Here is a 24,008-nt window from a genome sequence, read left to right as displayed (position 1 = left end):
CCCCCCCGGCTGCCCCCTCCTGTCAGGGACTTGTGCAGAGCAGTTGGTGTTGGGGTACTCCTCGAAGCTCAGCGTGATTGTCACGGTCAGTGCTCCCGCAGGAGCACAGGAATGAGAAAATAACATTTGGAATGTGCCAACCTCTCCCCCACCTGCCTTTGAGGGGAAGGAAAGCAGCAGCAGCACTGCCCTGCCCCCAGCCCCATCCTCCTGCTCTTGCACAGACACCTCCTGAGCTTCCTGCTGCTGCTCTTTCTCCAGCCCAACGTTATCAAGTTGTGTGGCTGCTCAGAGTTCATCCTGCCTGCCACAAGGTGCTTGTCCAGCTCTAATCTGGTTTATTGGCAGACTAGACAGAGCCTGCAGGATGTGCTGCCACGGCTGTATCCCGGAGTGACCCTTCTGGGAGGAGGCACGTCTTGCCCTTCCCTCCCCACTGGCTGCTCCTTGGCACTTGGCAGGGGGTGGGGGATGTTTGGATAATGCCACACATCTTGCAAATATTTATGTCTGCAAGCCTGCCTGCACACATCAGGCCTCCTGCTGACTCGGGAACCAGGAGGAAATGGTTCTCCCTAAAATCTCCCCGAGAATATTTATTGGAAGGCTGAGGCTCCAAGCGCTGTCTGCATTCCACTGTCACACACCTCTGGCATTTCAACCAGGGACTTCTCCAGGCTGGAGAGAGCTGATGGAGCTTCCCTGGTGACAGTCCCATCCATCCCAAGCGCTGGGTGAGTCAGGGTGAGGGATGTGAAATCTCTGTTGCTTTTCTCCCCTCCCCATCCATCACAATTCCCGTGAATCCCCCCCCACACCTTTCCCTGGAGCAGCTCTGTATTTGTGACAGCATTCCCTGTGGATGTGCTGATGTCAGGGAGGAGCAAAGTGCTTTTGCAGAGCCCATCCATCTCTGCTGGCCCACAGTGCATTTGGAGGAGCTCCTGACGTGCTCCCAGCCTCCGATCCAGGGGAGCAGAGTGAGCTGTCTCTGCTCAGAGGATCTCTAATTGCATTTCTGCATCTATGTAAATTAGGTTATCCCCCCCTTGGCAGATTTCCTGCCTGTTGCACCAGGGTGAAGCCATCTCTGTGGTGCCATCAGTAGCTCCCTTCTCAGGGAATCTGGGTGCAGCTCACTGTCCACACCTTCATTTATCCCAGGGAGCCACACAGCCCTCCAAGGCACTAATAAACCTGGGGGAACTGACTGAGTTACCATTTATTTCCACTCCTCATCCCTGCCTCCAGTCAGGGGTCACTGCGTAGAGCTGCCAGGACTGGAAGCCTCCATGGGTAATGGTTTGATGGATGGAGAAACTCCTGCCTTTCAACTACATGGTTCTTTCCAAGATGGATTGTGGTGACCTTCAGGATGTGTTGTCTGGGTCTCCGTGGCTCTGTCTTGCTTGCTGAGCTCCTTCTGGAGGAGTTTGGGTTGTTTCTGGGTCCCTGGGTGTGGAGACATATGGGGACATGTATTTTCTCTGCTATTTCTGTAGGTGCAGAAAGGCTCCAGCACAGCTGTGCTGGGTGTGAGTGCTGAAACTGTGAAATGCATGGGGCTAACACCCCTCCAAAGTCTGCCTGGTTTTGGCCTGGCATCCCTGAGAGACACCCATCCCCCTTCATCATAGCTTTGCTGCATGTTCTGGAAGAATTTCTGCATGGAAAGGGTGCTCAGGCCTTGGCAGGGGCTGCCCAGGGAGCTTTGGAGTGCCCATGCCTGGAGGTGTCCAAGGAAGGGCTGGAGCTGGCACTCAGTGCTCTGGGCTGGGAACAAGGTGGGCATTGGGCACAGCTGGGACTCCGTGGCCTTGGAGATCTTTTCCAGCCCAAACGCTTCTCTGATTTTGTGTTTTCACCTCTAATTAGCTGCCCAAAGCTTCTGCTGTTTGCTTCAGGTAATCAAGAAGCTTCTTAATTGTGCTCCGAGGGCTCAGTAGTGGTTTCTCAAAATGCAGCTCATGTGGGAGTTCCTCGGAGCTGTCAGAGATTGCAGGAGGAGGCAAATGGTGTTGGCAAGAGCCAACTTCTTCTCCTGCCTGAGCTTGCCAACATTTCTGGTATCTAAACTTGGGGCTTTGTAGGATGCAAAAGAGGAGCCTAAAAAAGGGGTGGTAAATTAAGATCTCTGGGGTGAGACACATTAAAATGCAAGTTAACCAACTCTTGCCTACAGTATTTTTATACCAACAACAATTTTCAGCGTAGGTGAAAGGAGATTTGAGTATTTTTTTTTTGCTGAAATGATTTTTCTTTTTAAATGTCGAATGCCAAAATGTGAGATCATGAGCAGCAGTGTACTGATATATTTAGAAATCCTAAGTGGAGCTGTCTGAGCAACATTCTCTGCAGAGAAACTCGATTCTGCAACTCTAAGTTGTACTTAAGTACAGGAAAACCTGGAAATGTGGAAGTTATTTTCCCTGTTTCCAGGTTTAGAGTTGCTTAACCTGTGGTTTGTCTCTTTTTAAATTGGCATTTTGGTTAAAAATTTTAGCAGACTCCTGTGAAGAACACTCTTCCATCCTGCTATGCAGGAGCAGCCTCGCTGAAGGTGCTTGAGATCCTGCTCAGAAATTTCCTCCTAAAGCCCGAAGATGGGCTGTGGGCTGTGTGTTGTGGGAAAGGGAAGCACTGTAAAGAAAATCCACAAGTGTATTTCAAGGCCTTCGTGTTACTCGGTCCCAGACTTGAATCCTACTCTCATTCCCAGTTACTGGGACAGGAATAGCTCTCCGGAGCTATATTTAAAATTCCCTTGAAGGAACATCCAAAGTGGGCTTTATCCCAAGCCAAAACAAACAGCTAATGCAGAGTTATCAGCTATTAATGGCACTGGAGTCCAAACAAGCCCCAGATCTTACCCAAAGGTTTGAGCTTTCTTCTCCTGCTCTGCTCCTCGCAGGCAGTTGTGCAAAGATCCGTTTGTTCCCGTGCAGGTTTTAGGATTTGGAGGCATTATCCAGCGTTTCACCCTTTGGAAGTGCCCTGTGCTGGGGATTGTCCCTGCTCTGGGAGCTTTGGCACCAAAGGCGCTCAGGTGCCTCGCCTTGGCACCAAGAATGGCGCTTTGGTTGCCAGTGCAGCTTTGCTGAAGGCTGTGGGCTTCAAGCTGGTGGATGAGGGATGAACTAACCCTCCTGGAAGTTCTGCTTCCTACCTCTGGTTCTTAGATGGGAACATGGGAGCTGCCAACAATCCATGACCCAGCCTGCTGGGAAGGGAGGAGTGCCAGGAATGGTTTGGACTGCTGTCTCTTGCTGGTGCTCATTGTGGTGTCACTGAAGGCTTTGTGGTTCTCAGCTGCCAGCTTGGAACCTCTGGATGTGTGGCCAGGCTACGGGAGATGAGTTATGCAGATACTTCAATGTAAGGAGGCTATGGAACTGTTGGAGCAATTCCTGAAGTTGCTGAGGGGACTGGAGCACCTCCCCTCTGGAGCCAGGCTGGGAGAGCTGGGGCTGCTCAGCCGGGAGAGGAGAAGGTTGTGTGGAGAGCTCACAGCTCCTTCCAGGGTCTGAAGGGATACAGGGAAACTGGAGAGGGACCCTGCAGCAGGGACTGGAGGGCCAGGACACAGGGAATGGCTTCCCAGTGCCAGAGTGGAAATTCAGGTTCGATATACAGAATGAACTCTGCCCTGGGAGGGTGGGCAGGCCCTGGCACAGGGTGCCCAGAGCAGCTGGGGCTGCCCCTGGATCCCTGGCAGTGCCCAAGGCCAGGTTGCCCGGGGTTTGGAGGAGCCTGGGACAGTTGAAGGTGTTTGGGACAGCCCAGAGGAGGTGGACAGAGGTGATTTTAGGGTCCCTTCCCACCCAAACTGCTCTGGGATTCCATTCCAGAGCAGAGCTTGAGCGTATGTTTTGAACTACACAAGGGCTTAAAACAGTTAGAAGCTCTGCAAAGGTGAGCTTTGAGCACAAAGCTTCCCCAACCCTGCTGGAAACTTGCAGCCTTTGCTTTTTGTGCCACCTGGAGTGGATACCCCATTTGGAAAGGGAGGGATGTCTGGGGACAGCTGGAAAAAAATCTGTCTAACACTTGTTGCTGTGTGCTGATGTTCTGCTGGATAGTCTCTGGAAAGCTGGAGCAGGCAGAATCCTTGGCTCTGTGTTTTCCCTTTTTAAGGAAGGGTTTTCTTTTTCTCTTTTTCCATGGCCACATTTTGTAGAAGTAAACACTTTTAAACATTTCACGGTGAGGATTTTAAACAGACTGGTTTTTGTAGGGCTTGGCTGGATTCTTGCATCGCTCGTCACATTCAGGGGCAGAGGCTGCAGATTTTTTTTTTCCCCGTGCTTCTTATCTCTGAAATCAGCTTAATTCCTTGGGCAGGGATATGGAAGATCCCCAAAACCAGTGCTTTTGGGCACGAGTTTCTACAATTAATTTGGATTTTTACAGCAGCGATGACGCAGCCCAAGAAGGTGCCCCTGGCTGTAGTAGCTTTGAGCAGGGTTTATTGTGTGAGTAAATCAGGAGTTCTCATCTCCCAGGGCCCTGCACTTTTACTGCTGTAAACTTGATCTCTGTCTGTCTGCTCCGTCAAATTCCTGTGGATGCTTCCCTCCTAAATATGGGGATTTAGGTTAGTGGTGGTATTTGTTAATTCCTGAGGGGGGAAACTCCAGAAAAAATACTCCTTCCCCCCGTTAGTATGGGCACGTTGAAAAGTTTTTCTCGAAGTTTGGGGAGGGAAGCAGCTAAAGAAATGGTCTTGCTTATTTTTGTCCACCCCCAGAGTGTGCTTTTTCTTCCCCTTCTTTGCAGGCATCTTCCCTCCTGTCCAGCCAGTACATTGCCTTTCATTTTCCTCACTGGAAGTTTGAAACGGTTCTGCTGCAAAGCCGAGGTGGCAAACACCCTAAAATCCCCAACTGTGTCACTAATGCCTGCACTGAACTCTTGATTTCCTTTATTCTTCCTGATCCACCTCTGTTTAATCAGCAGCAGATCCCTGGGGGGTGACTCCTGTGTAGCTCCCCTCCGCCCTCAGGTTCCTGCAGGCCCCGCTGCAAACTGGGGCCGCACCAGTGCGGGGTGTGCTGGGAGGGCTTGGCTTTCTGGAAGCGTCCCTGGATGGGTCTGTCAGAACATTTTCTGTCTGCTCGTGAATTCTTGCCTTCCTTACACCCAGCAAGTGGCTTTTCCGTGTTGGGATGAGTCCTTTTGGGACAAGGATGAGCTCTGTGTTCCGGTATTTACTGTACGTGCCATAAGGTACAAACCCAGTGAGGGAACGTGGCTTTTGTGGCTGCGAGGGAAGAGCCTGGGCTGACCATTCATTGTGTTCCTTGGAAAATGGGAATTCCTGTCGGGATAACAACAGGCTGTGCTGCAGGGTTGGGTGCAAAGCACTGCGGGTTAATTTAGGCTGCAAAGCATCCCGGACTGGATTGGGATGAAAGGGACCTCAAAGCCCATCCAGTGCCACCCCTGCCATGGCAGGGACACCTCCCACTGTCCCAGGCTGCTCCAAGCCCCAATGTCCAGCCTGGCCTTGGGCACTGCCAGGGATCCAGGGGCAGCCCCAGCTGCTCTGGGCACCCTGTGCCAGGGCCTGCCCACCCTCCCAGGGAACAATTCCTTCCCAATATCCCATCCATCCCCGCCCTCTGGCACTGGGAAGCCATTCCCTGTGTCCTGTCCCTCCATCCCTTGACCCCAGTCCTTCTCCAGCTCTTCTGGAGCCCTTTAGGCCCTGCAAGGGGCTCTGAGGTTTCCCTGGAGTCCTTCCCTCTCCAGGCTGAGCTCTCCCAGCCTTTCCTCCCAGCAGAGCTGCTCCATCCCTCTGCTCATCCTGGAGCCTTCTCTGGGCTCTCTCCAGCAGCTCCAGGCCCTCCCTGTGCTGGGCCCCAGGGCTGGGGCAGCTCTGCAGGTGGGCTCTCACCTGAGCACAGGGGCAGAATCCCCTCTCTGGAGCTCCCCACGCTGCTGGGGATGCATCTCAGGGGTTTTATTCCCCATCTGCTACAAACCAGTATTGTCATTTATCTCTCACCTTTGTGCCAGTGGATGTTCACAGCAGGCTTTGGAATTCAGCATTTTATGGCTACTGCAAGCCTTTAACACAGGGCTTCTGTGCAGGGCCCCTGCTTGCTGGGATGAAAAACTGGCTTTTTTGTGGCTTGCTGGGGAGGTCAGGGGCTGGCTCTGGTCGGGCTGGGGGAGCAGAGCACCCCCAGGGCAGCACGGGGAGCTGTGTGGGTGGACACCCCTCTGTGTGCTTTGCTGCTGAGAGGCAGCAGCAGGTTTGTATGCATTAAGTGTGCTTGCAGCCAACTTGTTAAGGTTCTTTTTGCATGACTTCCGCAAATTGGAATGCAATTAGCTTCTTCCTCCTGTTGCCTTATTAATTATGGTGATGGACCTAACCTGATTTGGGACAGGATGTATCGCAGAGGACTGTGCCCTCTTTTGAAACTCTTCATCAAGCCTCTGTCACATCTGACCATTGATCTTTCAGGAAGGTAGGGGTGGCTTGGTGCCAATCTGCTTGCTCTGGAGAGGGAAGATGCTAACAGCTGCTTTCCACTCACAGTGACCCTCTGAAGGCAGAGACATTCACTCCAGTGCTGAGTAAATATTCATGGAAATCTTCCTCCTGCACACAGGCTCCTTTGGAAACGCTCCCGCTCCCTTACAAGTAGTGCAGTTTATTTTGTTTGTGTGTTGTTCCTGTTAGAAACCCGAATCAAAAAGTGCAGAATAAATCCTGCTGGAAAATAAGAGGTGATGGAACGGCTGCATCTTGCTTAAACCACTTACTCGCCGTGGCAGGAGTGGGATTTTTCACCATTTTAAATACTTCTTATTTTGTATGCCTGGGTAGATTTCTGTGTTCACGTGTGTGGGGTAGCTGCTGTTTTGAAATTATCCTGGGGATTAAGGAGTGGTGTGGCTTGGAGAAGGATTTGTTATGGAACAATGGGGAACTATGAGTTAATTTATGGGCTCTGAGTTTTATGTGTTTCGGGGCTGGTGATGAGGTGGGCATCGGGCACAGCTTGGACTCCACAGCCTTTGGAGATCCTTTCCAACCCTAAATAAAGATTCTGGGATTGTACGTAAAAATAAACACAGTAGAAAAACCCCCATTTATCTGAAATGGCACCTGTGAATTACAGGGAAAGAAAAGCACATCAAATAATAATAATAACAATAAAAATAAATAATGGGGAAGTTGCTGGAGGCCTGGCACGTGCGAGTGTGTGGGACTGACAAGCCCCAATGTGTGACTGATTTTTGTGAACTATTAAGAGTGACGAATATTCTCTCACAGGGAACAACAGAGGAGCTCTGCTTGTGGCTCTGACTTCGTATTTTTAGCCCCAACTCGTTTTCAAGGATGTCAAACTCAGCTTTTGTTCTTACTCGGTTCTAAAAGATGGGTGGAAGATTTCCTGCTGGAAGGGTTCAGAGCTCCCCGGCTATGGAGGGTGCTTTAGTGTGTGATGGGAGGGGTGGAACGAGATGATTTCTAAGGTTTTCTCTGACCCAAAGCAGTCTGTGGTTCTGTGAAACACTCTCATAAATAAGCAGCTGGCTTGCAAGGTGGTTTTGCTCCTCCAGCCAGCCCTGTTTGAGGGTAGCTGGAGGTGTTTTTCTCACAGGCTTTGTAGTCAAAGCCTCATCTTAACTAATTATCCCGAATAACAAAACCTATTTTGCTCACATTCAAGCATGACTGAGTTATTATCCAGCCCTTTCCGTGTGGGTATTTAATTTTAGGATGCTGAGATGTGGCAGAGGTGAAGCTGTGTCTCGCTGATGTCCCAGCCAACGTGTTCCCTTCACAATGGCTGCATTTTGTGGGGTGGCTTAAAAGGGTTTGGGTGACTCGGGGTCCCTGAGCTTGCTCTGATATCCCAGTGCTGAGGAGAGGGGCTGAATCAGGTGCTTCAGATGTGCTCTTACGCTTCTGATATTATTGTTGTTAATAATATAATATTGATAATATTATTAGGCTCTTGAATTGCCTAAATTTGTTCATGTTGGGTCTGGTTTGCTGCTCGTCCCCCAACTGGAATCTTAAAGGTTGAAAAAGACCCTTAAGCTCATTGAGTCCAACCAAGTTTTCCTGTTCCCTTTGCTGTTGTTTGGACTGAATCTCCCAACTCCTCCTCACATCCTTTCCCATGCTCAATTCCAGCAAGGAGAGCATTGTTTTGTGCTGAGGATCTCTACATCCAGAGGGAAGTTTGACTTGGGCCAGAAATTCCCCATAGGCTTTGTGGGATTTCTTGCAACAACTCCACTTGAAAGCCTGACCTTATCAAGGAGGAATGAAATAAATGTTGAGCCTTGGGATGAAACAAATGCCCGAAATTGGAATGCAGGCTGATATGATGAACACAAAAGCTTTAATTAGGCTTTCTTTGGTGGGCAGTTGAGCAACACTAATGACGAGCTCCTTGTTATGAGGATTTGGGGTGCTGAGCCCAGAAGAGCAGTGCTGAGTTAAGGCACAGCAGGGAAAGCATTGTCTGGCTTGGCACAGGAGGTGGGGTGAGGAAATGGGGTCATCCAGCACTTAGAGATGACCAGCCTGGCTGAAAGGAAGACATCCCACGGGGGCAGGTTCTCCTGGGGGTTATCTGCACGCAGGAGGGGCGGGAGTGGCAGTCAGGAATTGCTGTGAAGGTGATGCCTTAGGTTTTAACTTTTATATTTTTCAAATCCTGGACTGCCTGCTGTGTCCCTCTGAGGTTCCATGTGCCCTCTCAGCTGCTGTTCTCTCACGCTGGTCAGACAGAACAAACCTCTCCAGGTTTGCTCTTCAAGGACACCTCGATTGTCCCAGGCCCCAAAATGTGTAAATTAAAGCCTCTAAAGGGGGAGCAAACTTGGGGTAATTACATCATGAACTGAGGTTATAATTGGAGAATTAACCCTGATATGCAAATGGACCAAACTCATAAAAGGGTGAAGAACCCCTGACCCAGGGTCCGTCTTGGGTGGAGCCTCTGGAGTGCCCAGGGTGTGCCTTTGAAGGCCCTTCAGATAAATACCTGCTTTTATTCTCTTATTCTTGTCTAGCCTCTGTTTTTAGGTGTCACCTTAGTTATGAAAGGCAGTCTCAGACTCTCAGGAGTGGCTTTGTGGCGCTCCGAGCCCGCCTCGTCCCGTGGCCTTGGGCAGCCTGGTCCCGTCCCCTCCTGCCCTTCAGCAGGGACAGTTCTGGTGGCCCCTGGTGTCCAGCTGAATGCTTTGTCAAAGTAACCTCCAAACTATCAAAAAGAATCTTAAACATCCCTGAGCTGGCTCTGCAGTGGGGGGAACCCTGAGCTGGTTCTAACCCTGTGCAAGGACCGTGGGATCGCCAAGGCTGGGCTGGTTTGGGTCTCCTCAAGTCCCAGTTTGGTTCTTTTTCGAGAAGACATGACCCATTAAAGTGTTTTTCTTTGAAAACCTTGTTTCATACTCATCTTTCCAATAGCTACAGCCCCCCTGACTGCTCAGGCTCTGCAGGGAGCTGCTGCCTGTGAGCGATTCAGCCCCCAGAAGCAGAGCTGCAGGGTGAGGGGTGAAGGGCTGAGGAGCTGCTGTCCAGCCTGGAGGTGTTTTAGGGCCTTTAGTTTTGGTCTAGATCAGGACTGAACATTCTCAGTTGTCCACCTGCTTTAGGGACTTCGTGCCAAATGGCCCCTGTAGCGATTATAACATAAACACTCTGAGAACCAGTGCAGTGTCACCCTTTGGTGTGCTCCAGTTTGTGTGAGGAATAGGAAACACAATAAACCAAGTAATAAATCCTTTACCTTCTTGTTTGTGCTTCCTTTCAGCTGTGTGTGTGGAAGATATTCCAAGTAGCTGTGTTACTGTGGATGTGAAACTTGGAGCTAAAAGAGGATTCTGCAACCCTGCGGAATCTATTTTTATTTCAGTGCTAGGCGTATCTAAAGCTTATTTACAATAAATAATTGCAATTCACATCTCTGTGATTTTTTTTCTTTGACTTCTTGGCACATTTATAGGGAAAATATTTTTTTAAAAATTTATTGTTATTTATTTATTAAATTTACTGATTTTTAAAAAAATGTATTTGTCCCCCAGGTCGAAGGAGCTAATAAAGGAAGCGATCCTTGACAATGACTTCATGAAGAACCTGGAATTGTCCCAGATCCAGGAGATTGTGGATTGTATGTACCCCGTGGAGTATGGCAAGGACAGCTGCATCATCAAGGAGGGAGATGTGGGTTCCCTGGTCTATGTCATGGAAGGTAGGGTTGGGAAAGATCTTATTTATTCCTTTTTTTCCAACACTTACAGACAGAAACTTTTGTGGGGAAAATGGTTTCGGAGAGAGAGGTTGTCTAAATCTGGTTGCTGAAAAATTGTGTGGATCCTGCCTGGATTTGTATGCCTGCCTGGGTAGAGAAAGGAGGTGAAAGCTGTGAACCCTGCACTGGAATAAACCTCCCCTAAGCAGAGTTCCTGGGCTTGGAGGGGATGGTTTGCTGGAGAAAGGAGGGATTTTCCAGAAGGAGTGGTAGGGTGAAAGTGGCTGTGGGACAGGGAGAACATGGTCACAGCCTCCTGCCAGGTGGGGCTGTGCTTGGGGTGGTGGGAAATGGTGTTGGTGCATCCTGGGCACAAGGGGAGGGCAGCAGCTGTGCTCGAGCACATCTGGTTTTGGTTTTCTCATGGAACACCAGAGCAGGGGGTGTTCAGCTTTGTAAAAATCTTCTAACAGGCGTTGCCAGAGCTCTGCCTCTCCAAAATCCCAGCTCCTTGTGCTTGGTGTCGTCTTCTTTCCAGGTTCTCTCGCCCTCCACGTGTCAGACTGAGCCCATTCCATGTGTATTTGTGCTGTTTATTTTTAAGGAAGTGCATGTCAGCTGTGGGAGTTGCTGACCAAACCTCGTGTGCATCCAGCACCCCTCTCCTCAGAGTGGCTGCTCCTGACTTCGGAGGGAAATATCCCTGCTTTCCTTCCCAGTGTCATTTGGTACCGCAATGGACAAATGCTTATCAAATTCTCCCTGCTCCCCACCAGAACTGCCTGGTGGACTCAAAGCATTGTGGCCAGATAACACCTAAGGGGAGTGGAGGTTTTTCACTTGCCCATCTATATTTTAATATCCGAAATGGTTCTTTTAAACAAAAATCTTTCCAAGGCAGCAAGCTATCCTTTAAACAAGCTTTCCTGCCAAATTCCTCATGCTGTATAGTTGCAAATGCTCCTCGCTGCTTTCCCAAAACAACTTGAAGCTTCTGGCCTTTTAAGGTTAAGTCCTTTCTCAAGGCCCAGGTTTTATTCCTCTGGCTTTTCAGAGTTTTAAATTTTGCACGTTGAAATGGTTTTCCTGCGAAGTGGGGGGTGCCAGAGCGAATTTTGTGTTTCCACCCCCAGCACTGCGTGGAAGGATTCGAGGTTTACAGAGCCTGCTCTGAGGTGCAGAATCTGTTCTGTTGATGCTAAAACAACTGCTTTAAAATAATCCTTGAAGAGTATTTTCCTTGGAGTGGAAGTGTGGAGGATTTGCACTGTGCAGTTCTGTGCTCGCTTCCCGAATTCCCCCCACACCACAGGTTCGCTCACGGGGTTTTTGCTGCCTTTTGGGATGTTGTGTTCAGTGTTGTCCCTTGAGAAAGCCCCAGAAGAACAGGACATGTTGGAATCAGGGTGTATTTACCTCCTGCTCAGCCTCTTCCCGTTCCCTGGAGAGGATTTGGGCAGGGTTTAGGGGCAGAAGTGTTTCCAGAGTGGTTTTGGGGGTATTGAGCACGGCCTGGTACTCAGATAACCCTTTACTGCTGATAGATTTGATTGTATTTCTGGTTATTATTTATCAGATAAATGTGCTGATGAGAGTGCAACAAATGTGTGTCAAAACCAAATTTTGTGGGTTTTGGGCACTGGAGCTTTTCCATGTTCTCCTGGCAGCCCTGTGTGTGTGAGGGCTCGGCTTGGCTCTTCCCTTGGCTTTGTAACTTAATTTAAATTATTTAGATAGCTCCCTAAATATGCATAATGCTGTGCAAACCCAATTATGGCGAGTTTACAGCCTATGTTTAGCCATAATGCAATGAGTGAGGATGAAGTCATGGAACTGGGAGAGGACATTATCAGATGGGTTGGGCTGTGGTTATGAGAGCTCATTTGGGTTTATCATTCTGCGTCCTCTCGATTATTAACACAATAAACTCAAATGAAAACTCTGCTCGTTGCAAAACTCTCCTGGAGGGACCCGTCTTTGGGTATTACTGGGAAGTGTTTTGTCAAAAATCAAATACTTGCTGTCCTCCTTCCAGTAATTCCTTTTTCCTTGGGCTCTTGCTCGTCTTTGAGCTGGTAGTGAGAAAAACCAGAGCTCTGAGTCAGGAGCTGAAGCTGGAATTTCTCAGCAAGCAGAATCCTGAATTTAGAGCTTCTTTGCTTTTAGTAAGTTTAATAAGTGCTTTTTTTTCTGTATTCTGGGGTGATTTTAGCCACAGTCTGTGTCTTGCTGGCCGAATTCCCACCTCTAGGGATATGAGAGCCCCTGCTCCAGGCTTTCAGGTGCTGGCCCCACCACATCCCAGCCTTTAAAGCCCTTTCTTTCTCCGGCTTCACCCTGCCTGTGCTGGTGCTTCAGCCCTCTGGGAACACCCCTTGATTCCCTGTGTTCAAAAAGTAGCAAGAAACCCCCTCACCTTTTCCTTATTGACTGAAATGGCTTAAGAGATGCCCTAAGCCTCGAGCAACACCAACAAATCTCCCTTACAGCTGTGCTTTGAAGGTGGGAGTGAATGTTTCAAGTGTCCATCAGGGGCTGAGACTGCCGGCAGCAGTGAACATCCCTGCCGTGCCCGCCTCCAGCAGGAATATTCCTGCAGGCCGTGAGACTGGGAGTGAAAAAAGGGGGATCAGCCTAAAGAGCTCAACTACTCCACACTGGCTCTGCAGGGAAAACAATCGTGAGAGGAAAAGAAACTTATTTATAGGATATATTCCCTTTCCTGGGAGGAAGTTTGCTGCTCTGAGAGGGGTTCAACAGATTATTTGTCTTCAGATTGGAGGGTTTTTAGAGCCAGAAAAAGTTCTCGTTAATCAATCTTATTCTTCCTCTAAAATGAGTCTGCCACCTCCATTTTTTTTTTCTTTAAGGGAAAAACCCTAAACATTTTCCAAACAGTAGTTCTGCAGCTTTGCATTTGCTGACCTCACAACATTCTTACAATTCTTCTGAAAGCACTTTAAAAATGTGGCAGCCTGGAGAGGTGTGTTTAGAGGGATCCCCCTCGGATCTGGGCCATGTTGACAGGCTGGAGTTGTACTAAGGAGGGTAAATGTGACACCCCACCTCCGACCCCAAATGTCTCCCTGGCTGAGCCTGTCAGCTGCAGGGTGTCAGGCTGGATCAGGGCAGGAAAATCCTGTGGAGAAATCCAGTGACGAGGTCCAGGTTTGAGGCTGCCCTGTGAATAAACAGATATTCTCAGGTTTTTTAAACTTTGTTAACAGGTGTGAAGAGTCCTCCCTTTAGGGGTAGTGCCGTTCCCATAAAGCCTGGAAGAAATCACTCGGTGACACAGGGGGAGGAGGGAATTCCTTGGATGCACTCTTTCGTGGCTCGGGGTTTTGTACTGGCAGCGAGTGCTGCGGATGAATTCTGAGGCTGCCCCTCTGCACACACCCAGAGAACCTGAGGGAAGAAAAGTCCCCTGTGTGCTCCAGCTTTTCCAGGCATGGAAAGGGAGGAGGCAGCTTTTAAAGAACCACATTGGGAACCAGCCCACGCTTCCCCCAGCCCCTGTTTCAGTAGTTTTTCCTCTCCTCTTCAATTTCCTTTAATTTCTGCCTTCAGTCGTGGTGATTTGCCTTTTATTTTTAAAGGTGACTTTGTCTCTTGCTTCCTCCTTGGTAGCTCCTCCAAAGGAAGGATCTAACTGTGATTTCCCATGGGAACGTGGGTTTCTGGGAGTCCTGGGAAGCAGTGTACTCCTAGAAACTGTGGGATCTGCCGGGACATCCAGCTGGGTGTTGATAAGGGAAGACAAACAAAGTCCCTGTGGCTGTTTGAACTACAGAAGCAAACGGGGGGGGGGCCCTGGCAGCCCTTCCATGGGGTCTCAGAGGGGGGAAGTGCTCCTCTGGGAGGCTCTGGGGGGTTTTTCCTGTTGAATCCAAAGCAAAGCAAGCTCATGGGTGTTGTCTGTGTTCCCCCAGGCATCGCCTCGCTCGCTCCTCCTGCCTGCACAGCCTCTGCCCTGAGGATTCATCCTCAGTGTGTTGGCACTGACGCTTCCCACAGCTCCCTGTTCCCTCCTGTTGGCTTTTCCCACCTGGGCAGTCCCCTGCTTTCCCCCCAGGATCACTGCAGGCCCTTGGATGCTCCGTCACCTTTGTGTCACCTCCCTCCGAGCCCTCTTTCCTCTCTTTTTATGGATCTGATTTAACAGGGCTAATTCCCTTGGAGCGTCTGGTGAGTGAGAACCTCCTCCTCTCAGGGAAAGGGCTTGGTGGGAATGATACTTCAAAATGAAAAAATTGTGGGGAACAGAGACCTGTTTGGTTTTAAGGAGCATAAATATCTGAGGGATGGAGCAGCTCTGCTGGGAGGAGAGGCTGGGAGAGATGGGATTGTTCACCTGGAGAAGGGAATGATCCAGGAAGACCTCAGAGCTCTGTCCAGGTCCTAAAGGGGCTCCAGGAGAGCTGGAGAGGGACTGGGGACAAGGCATGGAGGGCCAGGACACAGGGAATGGCTTCCCAGTGCCAGAGGGCAGGGATGGATGGGAGATTGGGAAGGAATTGTTCCCTGGGAGGGTGGGAGGCCCCAGCACAGGCTTGGCTGAACTCTGTGTGTGCTGGGGTGTTTGGGCCACCCTCATGCCCTGGGATCACACCCAGAGATGGAGCTGAGCCCTCAGGTGGGATTTTCCCGGCTGCACATTCCCGATACTGTGGCTAATTCCCACCTCTCTGCATCTCCCTGGGCACTGAGGAAGGTGGGAACAGCAGCATCCATTGCAGTCCGGGCTTTTCCAACCCAACCGAGGCCGTTCTGCTGCCAGGACTTACCCTGCCTCTCAGAACAGGTGTTTTGGGCTCCACCTGAGCCTCCAAACCTCCTCAGGAGGGGTCTGCATCTGCTTTCCCAAGCACAGGTCCCCAGTAGGATCTCATGGCATAGGTGTTGGGTGGCTCTGGAGACGGGGGAGTGCTCACTCAGCATCAGAGGAGCACGGTGGGGCAAGGAATCGATTAGAAATTACAGCAAAGCGGGAATTCCTGCCCAGCCTGCCAACAGAGCGCTGCCCTCCGAGGAGCCTGCCTTTCCCAGGGCTTTCCAGGGGGTTTGGGACAATGTCCTGTGGCAGCAGTTTCTTCTCTGCTCTCCTGTTTCATGCTGTTGCCTGCTTTTGTGCTATTCAGTTTTGTTTCCTTCATCCTGGTGTTGCAGGCTTGGGCAGGAGTCAGAGCAGGGTTTTTCCCTCTGTTCCCCTCTGGAATCCTGCAGGCTTTCTGGGCTTCCTGCCTCTTGGAGAAATGGGGTTGTCCTGCCACATCCAGGGCAATGCAATGCCAATCTTCCACTGGTATCAGTTCGTTACTTTAATTTTACAGTGTCTTAATAATTAACTCTTCCAAGAGTATTATTTGCCCATATTAGCGATGGGGAATTAAACATTTCTTGCATTTATTTCACGAGATGTGCACGAGATGAAATGGGACATGAAAGGGTGACTGGGCTCGTGGCAGATGTGGTTTGATATTCTGTATACAGCAGTTATTTTTAAAGCTGCAGGACTGAACCTTAGCACTTCACATGCAGTAAGAAACAATGGTGAAATCATTCCTTTGCAGCAAGAAAAGCCTAACCTTGAGCTAATCTAAGCCAATATGTGGTAAGGAGGAGAAGAAAATGGAATCAAAGCTGGGACCTGGTGACTTCAGCCTTCCCAAGTTTGTGAAGGTGTTTCCGGACTGGCAGAGGAGAGGAGGGACTGGAGGGTGTTTGATGATTTACTCAGACATAAATCCCCCAAAGAGCTGAGTCTCGTGTCTCTGTCCTCAGCCAAACCCTGCTGCCAGCACAGATTCCCATTGGAATTGGGTGAGAGGGGCCTGCTGGTTCTTCTGCAGGGCTGTAAAAGTTTGAGTGTCGAGCCGACCTGAGAATTCCTTTCATTTTCCCAGTGAATGCCTGGCTTTCTTTGGGATCTGGCTCATGTTCCCGGTGATTTACTCCTCTTGCTGTTCCTTTCATCACTACCTGAGCCTCTCTGACTCTCTCTCTGCAGTGTGGTACTGACACAAAACTGGGGCAGCCTTGGCAGAAGCTGAAAGGATTCATTGCTGGGGAGGAGCACTCGGAGTTAATCAAACAGATAAATTATTCTGTAAATGCTTTCCTACAACCTGGTCTGTCCCCAGGCAGCCACATATCCATCTTCCCCTCTCCAGGGAAAACAGAGGATAGGTGTAACCTCTCCCAGAACAATTCCTGCTGGATGACAAACGGAATCATAGTGGGTTTTTCCCCCGCACAAGATCCCAGCTGACGTGCTGTTAATTCCTGTAGCGCTCAGCAGTTATGCAAAGACTGCTTTGTGGTGAAGGGGCTTTTATTTACCAGAGAAATTGGGGAGATAAAGCTTCATTCAGTTTATTAATAATAGCAGCTGGAAAGGGAGGCCCAAAGTGTCTTTCTTGTACCACCCCCCCCCCCCCCCCACTGTTCCATGACTCCCTTTTGTTGCGACTCCCACAAGCGAAATGGGAAATAAAAGGACTTTTCAGCGAACGTGAAGGAGCCTGGACTCTGCCCTTTGGCTGTGCCCCTTCAGCTCCAGGGCCCTGTCACTCAGTCTGGGCGTGCAGATAGAAAAATTCCACTGTTGGAATCTGAACTGTCATCAAAGGACCAGTAAAGGGGAACCGTTCCCTTTGGGGGGCCTCCACTGGCTTTGGGTTCCTTGTTTGCTTGGAAAACTCATCTACAAAAATAATCTGACCATGGGAGCTCCGTGTCCTTTATTCCTGCTCCTGGCTGTGGGGAGAGAGCTCAGAATCACCGGTTTTGGGAAGGGGAAGGCGAGAGAGGCTGGGTCAGGATTGTACAATCACAGGACAGCCCAAGCTGGAAGGGATCCCAGCAGGATCAGCTCCTGTTTCTTTCGGAATCCTGCAGAATTTCCTGTAGGAGCTCATCCCAAAGAGCTGCTGAGCAGTGACGTCATCATTGCCATTCCAGGCAGGAATGGGTGAAATGGGGAAACCATTCCCCTTGGTCCCAGGGAATTTTTCCATGTTCCCTAAACACTTCACCTTGGGTGGACATCTCTTCGCCCCAGGGGAAATTCACACGAACACTTTCTGCATTTTCCTCTCCACTGAGGTTTCTTCTCCTTGTGTTGGTGGGAAAAACCCCCATGGATTTGGCCAAGGCTCTGTGCAGCCCAGAGGCTGGACAGGGACAGGTCAGAGAATAAATCCAAACAAAAGGATGAAACCAGGATGGGGGGGAGATGTTTGCATTGCATTATTTGGCGAAGTTTTCTGATTTTTCCTGGGCTTTGATGTGCGGGGTCCTGATCTGCAACTTTTCTGCAGCCCTGGCAGATGGGTTTGGGGGAAAAATGAGAATTCTGCTCTTAGGAAACAAATCAAAATGTCAGATCAGTGTTTGCACTGTATTTATCTAAAATAATGGAAATTACAGTGTATCCCAGCAGCTGCTGCTCCTCGCACATCCAGGCACAGATGATAATTAAACGCAATCAGAACACGTTGGATTTAAGATGGAAAAACTAATAAAAATAAGATGTTTTCCATCCTTGTGCTAAATATTTTCATAACCTCGGTTCTGACTGCAAACAGCTATTTTGTGGAGCTACCAGGACATGAAATAACACCGGCTGAGCTTTCTCATATTCCGAGTACCAGCAGCAGTGAGGCTGGAGCTGCTGCAGATCTGGAAAAGCAATAATCCCGGGGAAGTTCTGCAGCCCCATCCTCCCAGAGGAGCTCCACAAGGGCCTCTTTATCACTGCTGCAACCTCTTATCTTGGAGCAGGAGGTAACTTGAAGTCATTTTCTGCCTGGACTGTGGGGCTTTTTTTTTATTTCTCTGGTAGAGATGAGTAACTTCACAGGCTCCTTAATTGTATTCATTGTATTTTGTGGTGCTTGTTGTTCTTCTGCTCCCAGCTCTTTCCCCTCATTACTTTTTTGGGGGATGAAGAGGTCCAGGAGCTTTTAAAAGGTCTTTGTTCATAACTATGTGAAATCTGACTTAAATGAGGTATTTTTCCCCCCAGAGTTTTCAGCGCAAACCATTGTGTTCTTTGGCCCAGTTCTCTCGTGACTGTTGTTCCCCTTGGAAAAGGGAAGTCCCGTTACAGCATGGATTAAAGATGGGCAGTGGGGAGTGAGGAACTGGCCATGGCAAAGCCCCGCTGCCTTCAGGGTCATGGGACAAGTCAGGGTGGAAGGGACATCTGGAGCCACCTCCCTGCTCCAGCAGGGTCATCCCAGAGCACCTGGCACACGATTGTATCCATTGAAAGCGGTGAATAATTTAGGAACTTACTGCAGGTGTCCCTGCAAAAATTATTCCTAAGGATTATGGAGCCATTTGTGCCCCTAAACCTGTAACCTATGGCAAAGGGTGGAACAAGATGAGCTTTGAAGTTCCTCCCAACCCGGATTTTAGGATTTATTCGGCAGAAGTAAGATGGAAAATGGACATCATTGCTGAAATTTAAGTTTCCAGTGATCCCTGGAGGTCTGTAGTAACCCATGGGGTAAAAGCTCCACAGTGGCTGAAGAAAAGCCCCACGTGTCAGGTTCCAGGAGAGAGTTTTGTTGGAGCCGAGTGGTCAGTGTTCCTTGGAACAAGAACCAGCTCCAGAGAGCTCTGTTCAACCCTGGCCTCCTGTGCTCAAACCTGGACAGAATAAACCCATGGAAGACCATGTTTGCTAAGCGAGGAATGTTTTTGTTCCTGGTCGGTACAAGATGAGAGAAGGAGATGTCCTTGGGAATGTTCATCTGGAGGGAACAAGTGGACCTGCTGCATGATGAATGAAAAGAAAGGAAGTTTATTTTCTGCTCTCCACCAGCAGCCTCTGCTTATTATCATTTGTCAGCTCTCTCCAGGACAACAGGATTGTTTTCCTTCTTGGAAAAACCAGACCTTTTTCACAGCCCCCACTTGGCTGAACATATTTAACCCTGCAGAACTTACTTTGCTCATCACTGCTGCTGGGAGGATGATTTATTTCCTGCTCCTGTGCTCTGTCGACTGGAACAAAAGCATTTGGGTTTCCTCAGGAGCTTTGGGTGGTGGTTATGAAGATCAAGGGGCTGGGGAGTGATGAGAAGTCCCAACAGCTTCTTGTGCTGCTTTGCTTTTTAAATTTTAATGGTAATCTCAGTTTTCTCTCTTACTTTGGCAAAATAAATCCCATATCCCAGAATGGTTTGGGCTGGAAGGGGCCTTAAAACTCATCTCATTCCCTGCCATGGGCAGGGACATCTTCTACTATCCCAGGCTGCTCCAACCTGCCCTCGAACACTTCCAGGGAAGCCTCTGATTTAGCTGACAAAAAAAGCCGGGGCTGGAGCTTCTTCTTACTCTTCCTTGTCCCCAGATTTGCTTCCCAGCTCTGTGGCTGGGCGATTTCCATGTGGTAGCATTCCGAGCCAGGTCCTCGGGTGACACAAACCAGCACAGCCCCGTCTGTCACCGAGCTGCTGCCTCCATGCTCTGTTTAATGTTGTTATTTGCCAGAGGAAGATGAGCAGTGAGTGAAACCTCTCCTTCGTGCTCTGGCCTCAAATGAGGCAGCTGAAAGAGAGAGTGAGAGCTGGGGCCAAAGCACAACATAAAATCTCACAGTAAATGAGAGCTGATGGGAGGCAATGGAGTGTGGGATGGGATGTGGATGTGGGGACTTCCAGCAAGGATTGTTCAGTGCTGATTGGGCCGAGGCAGGACAGAGCACAAAGGGTTTGTTAAAGGGACACCTCCCACTGTCCCAGGCTGCTCCAAGCCCCAATGTCCAGCCTGGCCTTGGGCACTGCCAGGGATCCAGGGGCAGCCCCAGCTGCTCTGGGCACCCTGTGCCAGGGCCTGCCCACCCTCCCAGGGAACAATTCCTTCCCAATATCCCATCCATCCCTGCCCTCTGGCACTGGGAAGCCATTCCTCCTTGTTACTCCAAGAGTCTCTCTCCATCTTTCTCGTTGGCTTCTTCAGGAGGGCCACAGTGAGGTCATCCCAAAGCTTCTCCTCTCCAGGCTGAACAATCCCAGCTCTCCCAGCCTTTCCTCCCAGCAGAGCTGCTCCATCCCTCTGCTTATCCTGGAGCCTCCTCTGGACTCTCTCCAGCAGCTCCAGGCCCTCCCTGTGCTGGGCCCCAGGGCTGGAAAATCCCATTCCTTAGGGTCACCAATGTCTAAACAGGTAAAGGGTTAAAAACCCCCACTGGGCTTTTGTTCCCCCTGAGTAAGGGATGAAAATGATCTGTTTCATAACACAGTTTTAATCTTCTGAACCCCACAAGTCAGAACTGGCATCTGGAGGCATTTCCAGAACTGTGCATTGTGCTGCAGCGCACAGCAAAAAGAGGAGCTGAAGATTTATTTCCCTGTCTGGAGATGAGTTATAAGAACATTCACAACATTATGCAGATCAGCTGTCAGACTGTGGGATATCTGCATCAGGAATCGCTCCGGTCCCAGAATAGAAATCAGGGCGTATTCACTCCAATATTACAAATTAGTGATTTTAAGAGCTCCATAAGGAGTAGAAAGAATCATTGTTTTTAAAAGCTCATCATCATCAATGATGTTAATGCAGTGACAGTGCTGTGGGTGTGATGAGCATCAGTGGGAAGGGTTGCTCAGAGCCCTGTCAGGCTGATTTGGACTGTCCTGTGTTTGTTCAGGATGTCATTCCCCAGAATGGGGAGGCCCTGGCACAGGTTGCCGGAGAAGCTGTGGATTCCCAGTCCCTGGAGGTGTCCAAGGCCAGGCCCATCCAGTTCTTCCTCCTGCCATGGGCAGGGACAGCTTCCACCAGAGCAGGCTGCTCCATATTGTGGAGAAGGGGAATAGGGAACGGAAACGTGCCAGGGGTGAGGGGGGTTTCCACCATCTGGGAGTTAGGAGTCATCAGCAGGCCCAAACAGGCAACAAACTCTAGGAGCAAAAAAAGCTTTGGTTTTTTTTCAGTGGTGAAAGACGGGATACAAATCCCACATAAACGATTCCTTGGGCAATGGAGAAACTTCTACATTTCGAGTATGATTCCGTTCCCAAGGGAAGGTGTAATTTTATTAATTTGACGCAGCGATTTCCTTCCATGGCATTTGTTCTGTCATCTTTGCTATGTGCAGGATATTTGGAATATATCCCTGGTGGCTTGTGAGAAAGCACCTTGTGCTTGCTCATCCCTGGATGTCCTTCCTGATCCCTGGAAAGATCTGAAGCATGGAAAAGGCACCCTTTAACCAACCAGAAGTGTTCACTGAATCTTGGAGCGCATTGCCAGCTACCGTGTTTCTTTGGAAAGAAATGCTTTACCAACATCCCTGCTCCGGTCCAGCCTGATGATTACCACAAAAACCTGGCCAGAACAGGTTGGGAGCAGCTGCAGACGGAACTGTTCAACATCACAGATTCCTATCAGGCTCTAATGAGGCAAAAATTAGCTCTCCCCATGGCAGATGATTGCTAATGTGCTGGAATATTGCTGCTGCCGCCGTCTCCAGCCTGCTTGGAATTCTAACATCATCCCTTCCCACGGGCAGGATGGGGAGCTGGGAGAACGCCCTGCTTCTCCTTGTGGGGCTCAAGTTCTTCAGGACATCGGAGTCAGGCAGAGAAAAGAGGACTGGGTTTGTTAAATGACTGAGTTTTCCAAAATCAGGCGTTGCTCCCTCATGCCCCAGCTCCAGTGGCTCAATCCAATTCCCTGAGTGCTTTAACAGGGAATTGCACTTTCCCTGTTCCCGATGGTGAGGGGGCACAGAGGTTTGCTGGGGTACTCACTCACCCAGCCTGTCTTGGTGCTGCCCAGAGGAATGGACAATGCAGCTCCTCCTCAGGGCTTCCCATCACAAAAGCAGCCTGAAAACTGGTCTTTGCTGGGAGAAAAGAACTCCTAAATTTATCATCTGGTGAAGAAATTAAGCTTTAACGATTGCTTTGTTAATGAAGGTGATTAAAGCAAAGTGCCTCAGCTTTTTCCGTGCTTGTTCTGTGGTGGGAAGGGAGGTTCAGGTGGAACATCTGGCTAGGAAAGCCTCAAGTCACTCAGCAGGGAAGCTGAGTGATTTTTCCTCCAGTTCATATTAGATAGGGCTGAAGGTCCCAGTCGTAGGGAGTCTGGAGAGCTGCTGATGGAGCATCGAGAACATTTCCACCCCTCGGGCCCCACAGCCCCATGGCTGACTAATGGCATAATAACAAATCAAAAGGAAACAACTGGGACACAAGGGATCTTCCTGGAAAATGGGAGTATAAACATCGTGCTTCTCATACACTCTTGGACAGAAATGGTTCACTGTGTTCTTTTGTTGCAGAATTTTTACCCTTCAGTGCATGATTTAGGACTTGGGATTAAAACTCTGTCCTTTCCAGAGCTAAGGGCCACTTCTTGAAGCATAAGAAGAGCTTGCATCTTGTCTTTGCTGTGGGAAGTTCAGCTGGAGGGACTCTGCCAGTTAAAAATATTGATGATGGAGCCACGATCAAGGCTAAGTAAATTTGAAAATCCAAATGAGCGAGGCTGCTGTCCTGCAGCGAGTCTGGGCAGAAGCACCTCCAGCCCGACCATCGCAGGACGCTCCCTGCTCTTTGGCTCAGTGATCTCTCCGTGTCTTTGGAGAGATCTGTATTTTTCCCCTGCAGCCTTCCTGAACGACCTCCTGATCACAGTTTGCCACCCAGTCCTTCCTGTGTGGTTTGTCTTGATCTCAAGATGCATCCCAAATTTCTTGATGTGATCAGAGATTGCTTCGTTAAGGACTTTCCCCACACAATAACCCAAGTAGTGTGTGTAGAAATGAAATGATTTTAGCTGACAGAATGAGGGTTTTTTGTGGTGTTTACCAAAGCTAGACCTAATTCTTGCAGAGGAAGAGCAGCCAGGGTTCTGTTGTTGGCAAGTTTTAACAAAGGTCTTGCAGGAGATGTTTTCTTCAATCCTTCCTATTTTCTCCCTTCTGTCATTGTTACAAGTCACCCCCTGAGCTGTTGTTGCTAAGCTGCCCTAAGAATTTGCATTCCCAGGCAGTCTGAAACTCTCTTAATTTCAAGAATAACCTCAGCAAGAAGCAGTTCCATAACCTAAAACGTGGGCTGAAAACAGTCACTGGCGTGTTTGGCGTATTATTCGTGCCAGGGAGCAACTCCTTGGGCTGCTGTGCAATCCAGAGGAATCCATTTTAGAGGATGTGCGGAGTTCTCCCATCAGCTCCCCTGTGCAGGTTAATAACCTCAAAAATGGTTTTGTTTCACAGCCAACACTGCCCAGGCTCCCAGGGAGGGGAGGGAAAGGGAATGCTGGCCTCGGGAAAAGGCAGTTTAGGTTTGCCTTTCAAAAGGTATTGATCCCTGCACTGTGGGAACGTGGGGAATGGAGTAACAGCGTGTGGGATTTGTGTCTCGGTGAGTGGGGGAAAACGATCAGCAAACAGATAAAGCCATGGAGGGAAAGCAGCACAGACGGGAAGGGTTTTATTGACTGCTGGCATGGAATGGCAGAACGGCCGTGCTAATGAAGTCATTTCACCTGCTGGGGGCTGAAAGGAAAGCTTGGAGGAGGAGAAATTCCCTGCTAGAGGAAGCGTGGGGACGGAGTCTGTGCTCCGTGTGGACGCCCAGCCTTGGGATGAGCTGTAAACATGCCCACAGCATGGAGTAAACCCTGAGCAGGCTCAAAGAGGAGCACTCGGTGCTGTGAACAAGCCAACACTACCTTGGCCAGCAGGTTGAGGCTGAGTCTCCAAGGCAGAGTCCAACAGGATCCAGCAGTGACAAAACCTGTGGGATTGTATTT

The 24,008-nt window shown here is 49.6% G+C and overlaps 1 protein-coding gene across 3 annotated transcripts in view; it reads left to right on the top strand.

Annotated features, from left to right (window-relative positions):
• The window catches only part of PRKG1 (protein kinase cGMP-dependent 1), a 372,819-nt gene that overhangs the window by 48,598 nt on the left and 300,213 nt on the right, over positions 1-24,008 (top strand). For all 3 annotated transcript variants that reach the window (XM_042021848.1, XM_042021837.1, XM_042021855.1), the window contains exon 2: positions 10,063-10,229. In XM_042021848.1, the coding sequence (XP_041877782.1) occupies positions 10,063-10,229 (167 nt within the window). The remainder of the gene's footprint in view (positions 1-10,062; positions 10,230-24,008) is intronic.

This window comes from Corvus kubaryi, unplaced genomic scaffold (genome assembly GCF_017639235.1).
Source record: "Corvus kubaryi isolate FWS band 111438036 unplaced genomic scaffold, C.kubaryi_AGA036_p1.0 126, whole genome shotgun sequence".
Taxonomy (NCBI): Eukaryota; Metazoa; Chordata; class Aves; order Passeriformes; family Corvidae; genus Corvus; species Corvus kubaryi.
Note: the sequence above shows the minus strand (reverse complement) of the source record. Positions and strands in the feature narration are given on the sequence as shown.